General features: G+C 36.6%; 1 protein-coding gene across 1 annotated transcript; it reads left to right on the plus strand.

The window, feature by feature from the left end:
* Positions 1-7,881: 7,881 nt before the first annotated feature.
* Positions 7,882-17,928, plus strand: efcab7 (EF-hand calcium binding domain 7). The gene is made up of 13 exons (XM_055058141.1): positions 7,882-8,139; positions 9,053-9,264; positions 9,873-9,959; positions 10,173-10,362; positions 11,614-11,735; positions 14,258-14,399; positions 14,961-15,070; positions 15,228-15,391; positions 15,510-15,643; positions 15,720-15,868; positions 15,977-16,186; positions 17,051-17,158; positions 17,556-17,928. Exons 1-13 carry the CDS (start codon positions 8,010-8,012, stop codon positions 17,634-17,636), a joined length of 1,839 nt encoding a protein of 612 aa, XP_054914116.1. The 5' UTR covers positions 7,882-8,009; the 3' UTR covers positions 17,637-17,928.
* Positions 17,929-19,746: the final 1,818 nt, after the last annotated feature.

The following is a 19,746-nucleotide window of genomic DNA, read 5'->3' on the forward strand; positions in this document are numbered from 1 at the left end:
TAAATACAGTATCTCTGACAACTCTGTACTTCACTTTCACAATACTTCTTTTTTGTAATGTGAAAAATGCAGGCCAGGTAAAGTATTTTGGAACTTTTTCCATCTTTAATGCTGCATATTTCTTGAACAATTCAGTGAAATAAAAAAAATGCTCGTTTATCTCTTCTATTTAGTTCTGAGCACTGATCTGGCCATTCATTTTCTACTGGAAAAGCATTTCTGTGATTTATTTATGGATCCCTGGATTCAAAGCATTGCTAAAAACTAAAATTTTTCTTTATTCTCAACTTTCTAGCAAATAGCTGAAGGTTTGCAGTCAAAATTGCCTGATATTTAGAGGATATAAAATCAGCTACTTCAACAAACAGCCTAGATCCAGCTAGAAAAAAAAGTAATCGCAGACTCCACTGAGATAATACATAACAGAATTATGCTTCACTGAAATTGCAGCAGGTAGTTTTTATGGCTTATGTCTTTGCTCGGCTTTACATCTCAAGAGACTAAAAATTTTAACCAGATTGGATGGAGAGCTTCTGTGAATATTTACAGTATTTCCCATTTACAAGTGTTGCCTCTGAGTTTTATTTGTATCAAAGTCTGGACTTTGACTGGGGCATTATAACATAATTATTTGCTTTCACCTGGACCTAGCCTTTTGCAGATGCTCAATAGATTTTCTTGCACAATTGCCCTTTAGCTCCATCCACATTCCCATCAACCCTGACTGGCCTCCTTGTTCCTGCTAAAGAAAAGCATTTCCATGGAATGATGGTTCCACTGTGAAAGACCAGTGATTCCACTGGGAATAGCTTCTTCAGAGAGAAGTTATATTACGTTTCCTTCACTTACAGTGTTTTACAAAAACAAAGAGTTTTATAAAGACCAGCTAAGGTGGACAAGAATGTATTTCTATGTATTTCAGATTTGTTTTTGGATTATGGATTAAGCGGTTCTCCAATTTCTTTTATAACCTCTGCTTAAAACAACTTCCTTTATCTCTGACCTGTTTTCTGCGTTGATGCTGTGATTTGTAGTCTCCATGATGCTGTCTGCTCTCTAATGTTCTCCAAACGGCCTTCATAGAGTCTGGAATCATCCTGAGATTAAATTAAACATTTTTAATTTAATCACTAATTTAGGGACTTCTGAAGGAAATTGGGGGCTCCATACATTTGCACTTCTATTGTTTAAATTTGGAAAATATTTTTTCAATTCTGAATTATTCTTTGTGTAGGTCCATCAAATAAAATCCCTACACCATATGTTAAGATTTGACAAAATGCAAAGAAGTTCAAGCTATGTGTGAACACTTTATGGTACTGTATATATATACTGGACATGTCTGTTGCTTGTTTCGTTATCATTTCAATAAAACATGGAGGCATGAGGTTTCTTTGGACCTGAAAAAAAATGTAATGGCATTAACTAAATCAGAAATCACATCTGAAAACATTGCAAACTTGGTTATACACGATGCCGATCGATATCTTTCGAGTTCGCTTTGATCAAAGTCATCGAATATAAAACTCTCCCCTTTAATTACAACCATGAGTCCAATCATAAAACACACAGAGTAGGTGGCATCTGTCTATGAGCATCCTCCCCTCCCTAAAATTGATGTGTTCGAGTGTTTTAGCTTCCTAAGCTGACGGCTGCATGGCCAGCGACACTGTCCCATCACTTTTATGTCATCTTAAGGAATCTTTTTAATACAGTCCATTACTGCAGCCATACAAATCTTCCCCAATGCGGCTCCATCTATGGCCTGATCAATTTTTACTCTGCTGAGCTGTACCCTTTCCCTCATTTTGTCATCTCAAAATTCATATTATATGGGACTTCCTTATGAGAAAAACTGCAATAAAAGTATGTTACCACTCTGATGATGTGCACGAGTCAGTACCTGATTCTACCTAAAAAGTCTTTCCACAAGATAGAATTTGTTTCTGCAGTAAGCAGAACTGTTTAAATGTTATTTATTTTCACGTTCCTAAGAAAATATATTGTGAAGTGCAGCATTGATTTAGAACATAACCATGTCTTGATATGGGTTGGAGGGGCTGAATTTATGAATCCTTTGCACAACTCCTTTAATTGAATTTTCCAAATCTCTCACCCCACACAAATAATCAATACACACTGCTGAGAGAAACTTGCCTCAGAATTATTAGGGCCCTTCTTTTTCAATTTTGTAGTCATCAGCAAATACAGGCATTGGGGGTATTTGTGATGCCATGACTATACCTGGAGGATTTATGCTCGCCCGAAGCCTGATTGCTCACCTAAAGTGGCTGTTTTTTAGAATTCATACCGAAACTTTTGTTAATCTTAAAGGGGTAGTAATATGTATTTTCCTGGCACATAGTGCTATTTTATAGCACAGTTAAGTAACCATGTTACCTTCAGTTGTTGTAAAAAACTTGACTTTGAAATTTAACGCCTAGAAATTGGGCCTCTGACTCTTTAAGAACCTCATTCTCTTTATAAAGATTGTTGTGCTTCTTTGTATTATGGTACTTTAACATCAAATATCAATGAGTTGCAATAACATCCATTTTCTGTATTTAGACCTCACTGAAAACTGCAACAAAGAGTGACTTCCTGGATCCACCCAGTCTTCATTAGAACATTTGAAGGCTTTTGCACACTTCTCAACATTCTACTCCACAAAACGAAAATGCATAAATATTCTGTTCGGATGTCAACTATCTTTTTCTCTGGAGTCTCTGAGGATTTCATAGACATTCAATACGTGAGCCCAAAGCCTGAAGAGCATATCAGTCATCTGAACAAACACTTTACACTAGTGGACACTCATGCATCAAGATACCATCACCATCATCTGTTTGGATTTCATGCTCTCAGCAGATATAGGCCAGAGCTATCCAGCAGCTTTGAATAACAGTTTGTTTACTTAAAATGTGTGTCTTCGTGTGCATAGAAGGCTAATTCTATCTGCCTTGACTCTGTGAGGTCTGTTGTTGTAAGGAGGTTTATGCAAAGCTGATAAATTTCACGGCTCCACCATGTGACAGAAATGTGACATTCCTGGGGTGTGGACCCACAATGTATCACGTATGTTCGGTTCCTTTGCTGGAACGAATTTAAAGTAATTTTTAACAACCTTATCGGAAAACAAGCTTGCCTCCCGACAATGCCCCCTATTCATTTTCCACAAGTCCCCATTGTATGATTGAATCACAAGAATTGCTCCACTGCAGGCACAATATGTGCCTAAAATAATCAAATTAATACTTTCCTTAGGAAATCTACTCATTGACTTGTTTGTTCAACCATAACAAAATGTTGTTTTTCACCAAAGGTCGCACAACACACAACTCAAACAAGCATCCATTGATGCCGAAGTTAAGTAGCACAGAAGATACAAGGGAAAAGATAATCAAATAGTGAAATAGTAGCAAACGGGGATGTCCGAAAGAATGAAACAGCCTTGTGACTTTATCTGTTTTTCTTCTAATCATAAAGTCAGCCAAACAATTGGAGGAAATTTTTTCTGACACAAAGTAGAAAGTTTCATTGATTCAATATACAAAAATGATACATTTGAGAAAAATCATTTATAGTAGACAAGAAATGCTGTCCTATTAAAAAGTATAATCATATACTGTATCGTGCACTGTTTAGTTGATTGAGATGTCTTTTGCAAGAATTATTGCATCAACGTAGCATTGCATGGAAGTGATCAGACTACGGCTGAGATGCAGTTGGCTTTGGTGTCCCAGAGAATTATCTCATAGATTCTGTATGATGTTCAGGTGGTCAATGAAACAGACACTGATATTACTTTACAGCAGAGGGAGGCATGGAGCTACTCTGACTTTGGATTTGATTAAATACAGTGAACAGTCTGTAGAAGTTGGTATGAATACCATAGTCATCAAATTTTACTTTGGACTACAAGTGACATGGATTCCATGGCTCTCCCCTCTTTATCTAGACTGTGGGGCCTTAATATCCAAATAAAATACAAAATTTTCATTCAGCAGAAAAGAGGAGTTTACATCACTGAGCCAGAGCCTTGCACGGGTTACCTGCTGAGTAGCTAAGCCTTGACTCCAGCTGCCTTTCATGTTTTGTAAATCTCCTCCAAACTTTTAAATGGGCTTTGCTTATCATCCTTTCAAAGCTTTGATTTCCTTATGTACTATAGCAGCTTTTTATTGTCATTGTAAACCAATTTAAGAAATCTACAGTTTTGTTTGAAGACTGTTATTACAGTAATAATAGTAAAACCAGGGTGTAACTATGAACATGGTTTACATTTATCACAGGAGTCTTTGTTGTCTTTCCATGCTGAAAAATCCCCTGATATTGGAAACATAATCTCATTAAAGGTACGTAGAAAGCCAGAAAGAATGTTGAGATTCTAAAGTTTGACTATTTCTTTTACTCTCTTGTGTCAGTAAAGTTAAGATGACTACAACAATAAATGTCATTATGGTCTTACCATACATGTTTTATGATCTCCTTCAAATCAAGAGAAGGAATGCACTTGTTCGCTGCTGCCCTCTGGTGATTTACTACAAAATTGAAAGATTAAGATAAGTAGAACATAAACGTGGAGAGGTTGCATTGGAATAGGACCAGAAAAATCCTCCAGTCACACAAGCATCCATCATTTCCATCAGTCATTTATTTGTAGGTAACCCTGAACTACACTCCTCGTGTAACTAAAGCCCTCCTGCCCACAGGACCAATACATTCGATTTCAACTTTTTTGTCAATAAAAGCAAGACCAAACAGCTGTCAGCTGACGTCTAGCATAGAACACTAGATCTGCACAAGGTTTTGGTGGACTACACCAAGAACTTGGGTAACAACTCATGGTGCAACTCTTCAGAATTGGAGTAAAAAGGTCTGGAGTATCATGCAAAAGTATTGCCTTAGGGGGTGAAGATGAGGTATCAGTTTACCACATCACTCAAAGAGTTTCTTTGTGAAACAAAGACTGTTGAGACCAGAATTATTTAGAATTTTCATCTCTATGCTATGAAAGGGCTACAAGCCCATATTAGGTTTTCTGGTAAACTTACAAATAATGGCCTGGACTAAAATTAAGCTCTGTGGTGTCAACTTGACACACAATGATATTTAGCCAGGAATTCCGTCCTCACAGTTAAGCACAGAGATGGAAACATTATGCTATGGGGCATGTTTTTTGTGCTAAGGGTACAGGTGCACTTATCTCCATTGAAATGAAAAATTATGAGTAACATGTTCATTATCTTGTACAAGAATTGTCATACTTCAACCACAACACTGATAATGGTTTTCCTTTCATGTAAATGACCTAAAACATTCCATCATGACAACAAAAGAGTCTCTAGGAAACACGTTAAGGTCACTTAGTGTCTTGGAAAGTCTCCAGACCTTCATAATATACTATATATAAAAAATCTACCCTCTGCACTAGGAGACACAAAGGATTTAAAGTTTTTTTGTAAATAAAGATGGACAACATTCCTCTGGAGATGTTTGCAAACCCAGTGAAACATTTCATTGTCGTATTCACCAATATTTCTATGGTGTACTACGTTTTGATGAAAGGTCCAATAAAATTGTAAATCTTTTTTCACTTAATGTCCTCCGGATCATTTTTAAAAAAAACTTTTAGATAATGTACTCTTTGTACTTTGTCCCTCTTAAAATAAAACTGCTATTGGAATTACAATTAATGCCCAGTCTGACCATCTAACATGTGTGTTAATTTGTCTTTTTTTGCAAAGTTTCTTCCTATCTTGTTGAGTTGTTTCTGTTTATGCATTGACATTTAGGGTGTTCAGTTTTTTACACATTTCAAAGTAATGTCTTTGGATTGCTGCTGTATTCAGAGTTACCTTAAGATGCCAAAATCAACCATGTGTTATGAATTCTCTGTAGATTAATGTTGTGTGACTATAAAATTCTAAATTAATCCTTGTTTTGATAGATAGTCCAGACACAAATTGTCTGCCTCAGCTAAGGAAATGGTTCTTGACTTAAGTGACTCTTACACAACTATTTTTAGTGCTATGTAAATCACTAATAATTTGGCCAGTGATGGATCTCCGTCATTCCATGTCTCCTGTCATTAAACTCTGATTTGTCATTTTGACCATCAGAAGAGTGTGACAGTTGAAATATAGACACTCATAAAACGCAGCTTTCTGTAACTCAGTACTTATTACACTTTGGCACATAATATGTTGGCATTTTAGAAAAACCTTCAACTTCTTTGAAATTATAATACTTCATTCATTTTGAAGCACCATTTTTGTATAAAATTTGGGATGGATAAAAGACAGAACTCAAGCTGAACTTGAACTCTCATACACCACACAGAGAGCTTGACTATACATTTGAAGGAAAAGAATATGTTTTTGAACAAATAAAAATCTTTTTATTTTACAAAAAAAATAGTAATGTATTCTTGTTGCCTCTCTTTCAGGTGTTTCCTTGTGACGCTCTGGAAGAACCTCCTTGAAGCCCGAGATCCTGGCTTCATGATGCCATGGATAGTTACTAGTGATGGGTAAATGAGGTGTCATGAAGCATTTCGACCCATAGTGAAACTGTATTGATACTGTGTCACTGAATACTGACATCTGCTGGACATTAAAATCCCTACAGGCAACGTAGCGGACAGACTGATTTGATGACCTAGTCTATACAATAAGATTTAAGTCATTGTATTTTATTATTTATTACATAGTGTGCCGTATCCTCAGTTAAATTCAAAGTATATTTGATATTCTTAGATACAGTCAATAAATAATGTGAACGTACGATCAAGTGAAAACTGTAGTGAACGTGTTTGGAATGAGGATGCTTGTGGACTGTTTGCGTTTTTTATCACAAATTTTTATTTAAAAAAAAGTTTTCCCAACATTTTGAAATGTAGTCTGTAGCGCTTTTTTGCAGAACTTCTCCTGCTGTAGAAAACATAAAGTAAACTATACATTTATATGAAATCATTTATAAAAAGCAGAGGAGTAATTTGTAGAATGGCTATATACCTGAGTTTGGGTGTATTCTGATTCCTGGCCCTATAGTGCCTCGGCATTGAGGAGGTGGGTTTATTTAAATAAGACAGTTCTGTCAAACATATGCAACACTTAATCTGCAGAACATAATATGAAAGTAAACTAAGAGTCAATTTCAGCTGAATTTGGATTCAGATAGATCATAGATAACAAGAACCACACATTTTCAGTTTTCATCATTGTTAAAATAAACTTTATTCATCTGATTATCTGTTCTCCTGGTGTTCTGTATATGGGAAAAGAAGCTAGAACCCATCATGACAATATTTAGATATTCAGAATTATCAGACACGGACTGTAAGATACATTTTAAAAAGATAGCTACTTTTTTTTTTTTTTAGATTGTATTTGTAAAAATGAAGCATTTGATTTGAGGCTGTAATATGATAAAAATGAAAATCTGTCATCAGACTATATATAGCTATTTGGTTATCAGTCATTAATTCATAGTGTAGCACTGCGACAAACTGGTGGCCTGTCCAGGGTGAACCCGGCCTGTCCAGGGTGACCCCGGCCTGTCCAGGGTGAACCCGGCCTGTCTGAAACGTTCGCTTCCCGACCCCACTGGGGACACGGGTATATAGAAAATGGATGGATGGGTTTGTAGCACAAAAAGTTCCAGAAATAACCAGCTATTTCATGCTTTTATTCATCTATTTTTTTCTAAACTTAGAAAATCTTTGGATAGTTTTACCACACTGGAATTTAAAGTTGGTTTGTTTAGTGAAAGACACTGCATTGCATTAGATTTGGCAACGTAAGAGGAACGTTTTATTTTTAGTTGTTTCCACCCGGCCCCGTTTGATGCGCACTGTCGAGATTTTGTTTCCTTAGCAACTGTCCCCGCGATAGCAACAATGTATCACACCTATCAACGAAAGAGCAAATGCAACAATTCAAACTTTTAGTTGCTCTCTATTCATAGATGTAGCGAGTCGTTGCCATATTGTTTTTCTTTCCTACAAAATGTCTTTTCAGGAATCAACTCGTCCCTCCGATGATGATGAGGTTTTCTACACGCAATGTCGAGCTGCTTATCTTGCTGTGTTCCGATCAAGTTTGTCTAATATCTCTTCAAAACAACAGTTGTGTCGGGGTAAGAACCGCTTTTAAACCACTTGCTAATTTGCTGCACAACGCTGTGTGATTGTAACTCCTATTAAAATCTACCACTTTGCCTTGATTTACGTGAAAGCTCAGTTTTACGTCGAAGTCAAGATAAATGCGTCTTTGGTAGAATAGGACAAAATGTAAAGTGTCACTGAACCGTTGCAAATCGCTGACTTAGGTCTCAGTCGACCATTTTGATTTTCCACAATTTAGACCACATAATTCTAATTTTATAATACCTTGATTTGTAATCAGGAAAACTATAATAATGTCAAAGGCAGGGGGGAAAAAATACATCGATTAAGTGCACATCGGTATTAGTGAAAATTAATAACATACAGTTCTGAACCAACTAGCTCCCAGTCAGACACTTTAATAATATTATTAAAAGTAGCTGTAGTTTTGAAGACAAACTGGTATAAAAAATATATAAGAATTTTAAAAACTGTATTAAACTTTCTGTTATATACAGTCCTTTTATAAAACCATGCTTGGAGGTGATCAAATGCAATTGGCTGATATACTGGGAAGTACCTAATGACAACACAAAACTGTAGCTCCAGTTTTGAATCGTCTGACTACAGAAATATCGATTCACTACATTTTTTTAAATTGGTTAACTTTTTTCTTTCTTTTAATCACATCAGCTTTAGATTTATCTGGCGTAGTCACAAGAAGCATTGGTGGTTCTCAGTCTTTATTGAGTGTTCTTCAGAATAAATTAGTTTGGTTTTACTTATTTAATAATTAAATGCCAAACTATTGAAAAATGCGTTTTTTGATGGAGACAAACTTTTTTTAAAGATGTTGTTTATGTTTCCACTCTCCTTGTTCCATCTTTGTTTTCTGTTTTTACTGACAATCATATGAATATCATGTTTTTTATTTATCTTGTTTAGTTCTCCAGCAGGCTGGTAGAAATCCGTCCCACGCGATTCTCAATAAATACTGGACTTCGGGAACATCTAAGCTAAACTTTGATGACTTCTGCGAGATTCTGAAATGTGAAAGGAAAACTGAGGAGGCTGAGCTAATGAATGCTTTCAGAAAACTGGATGTAAACTGTGACGGCTACATCACGCACAGCGTCCTGGAGAAGGCTCTAACATCTGTAAGTAAAATGTTTTTTTTTAGAATCTTATGAAAAATATGTTCCATAAAGTGCAGAATATTCTCTCAACATTAGCTTCTCATTTGGTGGTTTAATTTCTGATGGTTACGATCATTTAGCATAGGGGTCTTCAACCTTTGACTTTTTCACTCATTTTATTTGAAACAAATGTGTGTGTACAACTCAAGAAAGTGGATTCAGTTTTTTGTTGATGACTTTATTCTTGGAACATCAAAGTTAAACTTTGATCACTCGTCAGCATCTAGGTATTTGGAAAAGAAACTGTATTTTTTTTATTCTCCACCGATTGCCAAAAAATGTAATCCATTCAGCCATTTTGTCTGGATTAAAAACAACAGAGAACTCTGGGAAATTAGAAGTTTAAAACTATGGAATTTTACTTTTAGAAATGTTTCATAGTAGCAAATGTCAACGGGAAGCTCCTGTCTTGGACAGCAGAGAGCATGAAACTCTTTTGAATTCATTGAACTCATTGAACTGATGTAGATACATCAAGAAGTACATCAAGATGTACATGAAGATACATCTAGATGTATCTACATCATGATCGGTCAGGATATTATTTGAAATTGTTTTTGTTGTTGCAGAGCGGTGAGAAGATGACAGCAGAGGAGATAAATGCTCTTTTTTCATTGGCAGACATTAACAAGGATGGCAAACTGGATTATGCTGAGGTATGCTCAGGCAAGCTAAGTAAATAGTTCCATCCAAACGACATTCTTTTGAACTTTTTCAATTTCTGTGCTGATATTTTTGTTTGTTGCAAATCTATATGGATTTGTAGCTCATTGAAAAACAAAAAATGAAGTCATTTATGCTCCTCTTTGTTGGCTCCAAACATTGCTCCTGTAACATTCTCTTATTACTTTTTCTCCTGCTGCTGTCAGTTCTGCAGGCGGCTTGTGTCTACAGCAGAGCAGTGTCAAACAGCTGCTAAGGAGAAGCTAGAAGCTGACGCTAAGCTAAAGAGGCAGAACTTTGGCAGCCATTTGTACAGCCCTCCTAAAAGCTCATTGGCATCAGCTTCATCTGCATCACCAGCTCAACATGCGGAATCAGACTCCACTGCCAAAAAAGGTATTGAACAGAGGTTTTAGAGCAGGTTCACCCCAAATCTCCACAGTGCAGCCCTATGACCTGTTTTGATTAATGAGTAATAGCTCTTTTATTGATCAATTTTTCATCACCAATGTGACAAATCACCCCATTAAGGTAGTCCATGTTTCATAATCGCCAAACAATTAGGGCAGCTTGTTTAAAGGGCGGAGACATCAAAGTGTTTTGATTCTGGTAGTTATTACTGCCATTATAAAATTGACAAAAAAAAATCTACTTTGGTTTGAAACCACTTGGATTCAGTCAACTGCATTTTTTCAGTAAAGAAGCTGTAGATTCTCTGTCAATCCTCCTTTGTAAGTTTGCTTTTTAAAATTTAGAACCCAACTGTTCAAGAAAGGATTGGAAGGGCGGAGCTCTGGGATGATAAGGCGAGTGAGGGCCCAACATTGGGAAGATGGATTGGGTTGATTTAAGTGGTCAGTCCATGTTCTTGTTATTGATTCGGGGAGGATTCCACCACTTCTCACTGGGGAGGTGATGAGGGATTAGAGAGGAGGAGCAGTCAACCACCACTGCAAAAACAAATGAGCTCCCACGCAGTAGTCTGGATTATCACGTTATTGTGCCTCTCCCATGTATTGATTTCTACCTGTTGCGCTTTATCAAGGCTTTGACCTGATCATCAAATGGGTTATTTTTGTAGCCTCGATAATGTTTTGATGCAGGTTTTGCTTTCATTCAAGCTGTAATTTTACTTATTTCTTTGAATATTATTAAAACTTTCAGAGTTTCATTTTAACCACATAAATCTAAAGGTGGATTACAGGGGGTTCATTTATTTCTGTATCTGTCTGATTACTCACATTTCGAATCGTCCTGATTTTCTGAGATTGGTAACAATCCGCCCCTTCATAAAAAATAGGAAAAAAATTCTACCCTCAGTTTATCTTCAAGGAATAATGTTATGCAAGAAAATTAATTTGAAGGGGTGCCTTTAGTGATTTCATGTGGCAACGTAATTACAGGGCGCTAGATCTCGAGATTACACTTTCTCAGAACAAAAAGCAAAGTCTGCATTATCACTTGAACTGTGCAAAAAGACTTCCAAGAAGGCAGACCATTGATTGAATTTTATCACGTAGCTAATTTTGGTTTTGGAGAACTGGGTACTGTTTGCATAGACTCCTGAACTGCTGTTAATTTGCCTAAGTCATAAATTAGTCTTTTTTAAAATGGAGTATTTTTCTAACTACTGTGTGTGTTTCTCAGACAGCCAGTCCTCCTTCCGTCCTCCTTCCGCTCGCAGCAGACGGTCGTCCCTGTCAAACTCAGTCACAATGGCATCCAGCAGCAGTAAGGCAGGCAAAGTTCAGGAACCGTCAGGGTTACAGGTAACAGAAGCACTTGTCCTAAATGTTTGGAAATGTCCTGAAATGACATGAAGTCCTGCTTTCTGTATAAAGCAGCATTTATGAAAACCTCTTGGTGTTTCTATGTCCATACTAATGAACACTGGTAGTTCTTTAACACATTTTTTCCTTCCATTAAACTTTTTATTGATATGCTTGCCTAGAGCACTATGAAAATAATATTTTGTGGCAATATAACATATAACACAATAACATAATATTTCTGCAATGAAACCCATTTTATTTATGTAATGATCAAATTTTCTAAAATGCAGTTGTGGCAGTTCATCAGATGTACAATTTAATTATGAAAATGAATGTTTAACATAAATCGCGTGGTTTATGGTCCTTATGATATCTGATATCATAAGGATATCAAATACTTATGATATCCCTCGTTGTTTCTTTGTCCATACCTAATGATCAGCGTACAGTCTTGGTCTCTTGGAACTTTAGTGCATTTTTTCCCTGTGTTAAACTTTTTGTTGACATGCTTGGATGGAGCACTTCTACCCACCTTCTTTAGCAATAATATTTTGTGACAAATAGCATATTTCTGCAACAAAACCCAATTTGATAAGTTTATGTAATGATAAAATTTTCTGAGAAACCACTCATGGGACATTTTATGAAAATATTTTTTTAATATACAGCACAGGGCACTAAATACTACGAGTAACCCAGTTATTTGAATTATATTCCTATTTCTTAAGTTCCACCTGTACATACAGTACTATTAACTATATAGTTTATTGTAAATGCCAAATCTAACATTATTTACCAAACGTTATTTACGTTTGGTAAATAACTGGATATCTTTTTGTCTTTGTATGGAGTATGGCGTTACAAGGAAGACCCAGCGTGCCGTGCAGCCACGTGGATGGCTGAAAGTAGCCTGGGGTGGATAGATATACACTGTATTGATCTGGCGCTCTTTGTTTTCACTCTTTTTGGCTTAACCCTGGCTGGTTTGCTTTACAGCAAAACGAAAAAAAGGTAAATAAATAAATAAACAGAACAGAACAGGTCTAAGCACTGTGTTGAGATTGGAAACGGCCAGACATCATAAAGGGTAACAGAATGTGTGTCCAGAGAGCACCTCGAAGGGGAACTTCTGCTCCCTGGATTGGCTCCCTATATAGCCACAGGCTAATAACTACAACTGATGGAGGGTGGATGTGTTGCTGCATAAGTATGCAGATATTGTTGCATCTTCTGAGACACAAATATTTCCTTGTACTCAGAAATCTACATGGCAATCATTTATGTTTTCCTATGGCTTTTTATGTGTAGATAAGAGCAGAAAGAGATTAAAGGAGGTTTAATATACTGTGTATGTGAGTGTGCTTGTGTGTGTGGCCGGTTTGGTGTCCTGCGACCCTGTGAAACAGTAAATCAGACCTGTGGCTGGAGCAGGTGACAGAGCCTGTATTAGTCTGCAGGCTGACCCTCTCTCTATGGAGGCATTAATTCTGATGTCCTTAACCAGTGGATGGGTGCCCATGGCATTTTCCCTCATTTAATATTGTCTGGACAAACCACCGAAGTGTTATGGTTTGATCTTTTATGCCTCTCACAGCCCAAGATAAATACTCTGAGAAAATGGCTTTTCTCTAAAGGAGTGGCATGCTCCGTCTTTATGGCACTTTTCTTTGTTTAACTTGGTGATTTATTTGTCAACTAAAAAGATATATGGCCTATTCTAGCCTTGCTTGGCCCTCAATGTGCTTTTTACTGTGTCCACGTCAACTGTGTTTTCATTTAATGTGTCTCCAATGAGGGGAATGAAAACTTCCCTGTGTTGATGTTCCTGTTCAATTTCAAATTATTACCTAATTTCGGTTGTGTAGCCAGACAAAGCAACAACGGGATTGCAAAATGGAAGAAATATTAGAATTCATAAATATCACCAAAGTAGCCCCTGGACGCTTTTGAATGACTGCTCGCTCAAGATTGAAGAGGCCATATTTATCAAGGTTAAATGGACTCCAATTTGCCCCAATCAGGTCCAGAAGGGAGACTTTCCCCAGCCCTCTGCAGACCCAGAGTGTGACACTTCTGCCCTCTTCTGGCCAGCACAAGAATAGCATCTGTTTCATGCCAATGAGTTAATAAAAAAAAGAATGTTGCAATGAATTTTTCCGCTAAAGATTTGAGTGGTAATTATAACTGTGGCAGCCTTTGTTAATCAACTGAGCTTCTTCAGCTTATTTATGCCAAACTATACATCCTCTGTCACAAGATCCATCCTGCTTTAAATAGGAAGTCCTAATTAGTTTTGGTTTCTGTTGACTGAATAAATGAATTTTCTTGTGTAGTACTGTCAGGATCTGAGCTGAAGCCACACACATAAACATGTCGAGATGCATAAAGCAGAATTGAATCTTGATAAGTATTATAAAGACCTTTAAGCAGAGATAACCATATTTTTATGATTGTTCTCCTGATTTGCCATCCAGACAACCATTAGAAATGTAAACCAGGAGTGTTTTCTGTCATTGCAGGATTGGCATCACTGCTTTATGAAAGGCTGCTTCTTTGTGGACGATAACAGCAGCATTAGCTCTTTGCAGTACCACCTTCATCTTCCTCAGAAAACCAGTGTATATCTAACCATCCAGCCGCTGAGCTTCAGCCACAGACCTGGTTAGTTTCAACATTTTCTTGAAAGAAAAACATGCAAGACTGTGGCATACACAGCGAAACGTTGTAGCTTGGAGAAGCCCTTTGCAAGTTTTTTTTTTTTTACAATTGGTAAAATATTGTATGATGTTGCCTGCAAAATGCCTTTAACAGAAAGCAGTACTTCACACTTTGCTTTAAGAAGCAAGGTTTTATCTGACATTTTTAAATTAGACTACAGCAATTTTGAGTAAGGATTTATTTGGGTCAGATGCAATTTTTAGGGCATATAAAATTCCAACATATAGTAGATTCATTACCTTTCATGGGCCTATTTTTCATACTTTAGCTCATCAAGTTTAATTTCGTATGAAGGATCTGCCATACAGCTACATGGTGGTGCAGTTGGTCGTTCTGCTGCCTTGCAGCAAGGTCCATGGTCTCAATGTAGTTTCCTGGAGGTCCTCTCTGATTTTATTTGTCATCATTGTCCTAATTCATAGAAAATACATAATGTGTGTTATTGATTTTAAAAATAATTTGTGAAAAAAAAAACAACAACATTTTCTGTTTTCATTTTTTCAGATAAGCCTCCAGCATGGATGAACGTGGACACGGCTGTTTTTGTCATGACAGCAGGTGAAACCAAAGAGGACTCGGCTTTAGTGTGTTTCACCGAATCAAAAGACAAAGAAGTATGTTTAATGTAAATAGGCTCTTTCATTACCAGATTCATTCGTGTTCTAAATCTATGATACATAGAATCAAACATCAGTGTTCCTACCTGCTGTTGTAATTCCTGTCTGTCTGCACTTGTGAGATTATTTGTTGATTTTTTTTTTGTTCTTGTAGAAGTATGTTTGGAAAGGAGAACTAAATGCTGGGACTTACCGCCTGCTTCCCTTCACCAGTGGGTGCAGATTAAAGAAACAAAACAAAAGTGACTTTTCGGATAAATCTGTCAAACTTGTCTACAAGACAGACACGGGAGAACTAGACCTCACCAGCGAGCTGAGGTAAACCTCTGATGTTGATATCTGTTGCTGCCACAGAGTTTGAATGGAAAATGCTCATATGTCGTGTTTTATAAAGGAAAAGATGTCATTTATCTGCAATATTCTGTTTTTGCCACAGGGAGGTGCTGTCTGAAATCTTTGAGATGATTGACCTGGATGGGAATGGTTTGCTAAGCCTGGATGAGTACAACCTGTTTGAGCTAAGGACCAGTGGGGAGAAGTGTGATCAGGATGCCTGGGCAGTGTGTAAAGGTAGACACTAATCAAAGCAATTTAATGTGAAGAGTGCCCCCGGGTTTTTATTGTTCTTTTATGCTTGTGGGGCCAGAAAACTTTGATATGAGGAAAAACCAGCTGACCCGGCAGGGTTTTATGGAGCTGAACCTGATGGAGGCCACAGAGAAAGATGGAGACCCCGCAGACCTATGGGTCACACTGGAATCTATGGGTTACAATCATATGCTGGAGTTAGTAGAGGTAGGTGAGCACATGTTATTAACTAATTCATAAAAGTTCACTCATTTAGTTTTGTGGTGTAGGATGAATGTCAGCCGGTTAAACAAACATTTCCTCCCACTCTGTAAGGCATGTCCATTCCAAATAGATGTGCACTGTGAAGGCACTCAGCCATCCATGCAACCACTTTCCTTGGACTCAGGCACCAAGCTTTTGAACCAAGCCCTCCAGAAATCCATCACCTCGAGGTTTGGGGCCAAAGCACTTCGAGGGCATGACAACGTCTTCATCTACACCTACAGAGGAGACCACCGGATTTCCTCCCTCATAGTCAACAAGGTGGACCAAAAACTTGTTTATTCTTATCTAGCTATGAGGGTAACAATTAAGTTTTCAACACTCATTAGAGACATGAATTTTAGATTATCTGGGGCTTTTAATGGTTTGAATTGTGTTTTTGTTTGTTTGTTTTTTTGTTTTTTCAAGCTTGCATACATGCAAGTACCCCAGGAATATTTGTTGGAATGTCTTTTAGTTAGTTGCAGACAAATCACAGTTTTTGTCAATATCAACAAGGTGCTGTCATGATTCTCGCTACGTATTTGACCACACCCTTGGTAGAGATGATAGAGCTTATCTAAAATAAAGTTTACTTTAACTAGAGACAGACTCAGTTGGAACATCCATTTGTGTCCAGTTTCCAAGCTTTCACCCTCAGATAGAAGAACATTCATTTTGAAAAGTCTGAGCTGTTTGTCCACAATAAGAAGTTTGAAAAAACTAACTTGAGGTTTTTAACATCAGAACATTGTAGCAGCTGTCAAACATGTCAGTGGTAGTACCGTGCTGAGGGTTTGTTTCAATACAAGTTGCAAAGTAGATGGGTTGAGAGGAATATGAACTTCATTTCCCAGGACCTTAGCTAACTCAATCAGTAGTTCTTATTCATTTCAGAACCATTGACATGCAGGAGGGGTGTCTATTCTCTTGGCAACAAAAGCTACACTTAAAGAATGGCTGTTGGGCTCAGAGAACAACTGAGGAGAGAATGTTGTTTAGATTTTTACCATGACTTAATGGTATGCAAAGACAAATTTGTGTAAACCTTTTTATTCTTTTAATCCTATTTACCTGTTTAAACTATATTCTATGTTTTCATAGATTTAAATTGGAGAAAGTTAAGCTCTGCTTTCTGTTCTGCAGGCAACTCAGAAAGTGACGGTTCATGTAAACAATGAGCAGAGCAGGAACTGCTGCAGCAGCAGAGGGATGGCTACGTTTGCTGTTGAAGTTCCAGCCAGGACCAAAATGGTAAAAAATTGTTTTTAAAAATCACTAAAAGCTGGTGTTCTCTCCAACCTTGTGTGTCTGTTGTTGTGAACATTTTATTAGCAGTATGACAGTAGCAAGCTTGAGTATTTTTCAAGATAGTCACACTGTAGAAATATCTGCCATAGATTCATTTGGAACTTTTGTATTTTTAAAATGGGCTAAAGGAGATTGAGAATTCAGAAAATTTAAATTGGGAAAAGTAAGAAATTTTAGGTCTGAAAATGTGTGTGAACCCCTGACTATACCCACAGAAAACAGAAAAAATAAAAGTAAACCAGTTCTGGTGTTATGACAGCTTAATATTGTACCACAACACATTGAATGATTATTTTAAATCTTAGATTCTAATACAAACATGTATTTCTTTTACCTGTAGGTGTGCCAACACGTGCTACCCATTAATGAAAAGCAGGAATGGGTCTATAACTGCGTGGAGACCAGTTTACCCAGCACATAAAACTGAAACTACTGAACATATTGCAATTATAAGAAGGTTATACGACAGAAAGACTCTCTGAAGCCTGTGTTGGAAGGTTCTACTTCTGGTAATCTATTTCAATTCTGAAGATTGTTGTATTTCATTTAAAATTTAGCAAAGTTAAATGACATATTTTATCATGTCAACTTACGCATTGTTTGAGAAAACTGAGAACTTCTTTAATGGTCACATTCATTAGCTCCATTAGTAAGAATCATGCAACCTATTACAACCACAAGGTAACAGTGAATAAAAGACAGTTTTCCCTTTGTGTATTAGTCTACTTCATGTTGGTTGTTTTTTTTTAGTTTTTTTTTATTGAAACCTGATTTTAATGTTGAAGTCACAAAAAGACTAAGACTGCTCTACAAACTGCATATCAAATTATCATATTCAGATGAGAATGAAAGAGCGCCCAACATTGGTGCTAACATGTATTTAATTGACAGCAGATGCCTCTCATTCAACACTTGGTCTGTCAATTGACAATGTTTATTTTTTACAGTGAAATTCAGTGAAACTTAAAACTATTGGTAAGTTTTCTAGTGTGGTTGTGTCAGGATGTGTTGTTTTCAGTGAAATGCATTCCTCTGGACTGCACTCTGATCTAATCTTTACTTGGCCTCGACCTTTCCAGTGCATTCCTGACCTCCTATTTTTGTCTCTTGGGTCATTATCTGCCCTTTGACTTTCACTGCTGAAACAGTCGAGCCAGCTGACTTAAATGTCACCTGGCATTTGAGATGTATTTAATAACCTGAGCCTGTCTGCTCTCCTTTTCCCAATACAGTAGTATCACTCTGTGCTCTGCAATGTTGTTTCAGTTTAACCACAGTAATTGTCTCTCAATAAGGCAGTGTGTGGTACTTCAGAGTAAAACATTCAAAAATAAAACAGGTGTGAAGGCCAAAAACATGATTGTCCACCTGGGCAAGGAAGGAAGAAATCAGAGAAGCACCCATTACTGTAATTTTCTTACTTTCATTATATCATAATACTATGTCTGGCTGGAAATTATCAATGTACATCACTCTGAAAATACCATTCCCACTGAAATCAAATCATATTCATATCATAGAGTGGCCTAGTCAAAGTACAGACCCAATTATAATTAAGGATCTATATCAAAACTTCAAAATCTTCAAAAACCTCAGCTATTTTACAAAGAAGATTAGAAAATGTATCAATTTGTAGGGAATGTGAGGTTGCTTAAAACCAAAAAAAACTTTCAGAAAAAAGGATTTTACAAAGTATTCTCAGTTGTGTTGGATAAAAATGCATGTGACACTTTCACACATTTTATTTGTAAAGAAAAAATGGAAAAAAGAAAACCTTTTCTCTTCAAGTTCATAAAAATACACTACTTTGTGCAAATCTATCTCATAAAATCCCCTAAAGCTTGTGGTAATAAAGAAATATGGAAAAAAGTAGTTTAAGGTTTATGAATACCAAAGTGGAAACCACTTGAATTTTAAAGTTCTAAAGAAAAAAGGGGTTCTGTTGACCAAGCAGTGTGATGCAACAGGCAAACTGTTGTGGCAAGTTTTGAGATATGTCCCAACAATTTTGTTTTGTAATCCACACTTTAAATTGACGCTTTAAAACTGAATCCGACAGTGTACATGGACAGCTTTATTAACAGTTTATGTTTAAAAACCAATTGCTTTTGCACATGTAAGCAACATTTTTTAACTTTCTGTTTCTATATTTACACTGATATGCTTTGAGGGTCACTGGCCTTCCAGAGTACATAGCTGTACTCTGGAAGTTATGTACTTTAACCAGAGTACAGAGGTCTGAAATGTAGGTGGTGTTAATCTAAATTTGTTAAATCACTTTTTCACATATTTCTCAACTAACATTGCTAAACATTATGTGAATCTCTTAATGAATACATAGACAAAATCAAATCAAATTTTATTTGTATAGCACATTTCAGCAAGGCATTTCAAAGTGCTTTACATCATAAACACAAGAATACAAAGTCATGCAACATATAATAGACAATACATTGTTACATATTAGATTTCAAAAATGTAAATAATGCAGTAAATGTTATTACTTATTTAAATTCTGTTTTCTAGCAGGT

The sequence above is a fragment of the Poeciliopsis prolifica genome, unplaced genomic scaffold (genome assembly GCF_027474105.1).
Source record: "Poeciliopsis prolifica strain line A6 unplaced genomic scaffold, Auburn_PproV2 SCAFFOLD002, whole genome shotgun sequence".
In the NCBI taxonomy this organism is placed as follows: Eukaryota; Metazoa; Chordata; class Actinopteri; order Cyprinodontiformes; family Poeciliidae; genus Poeciliopsis; species Poeciliopsis prolifica.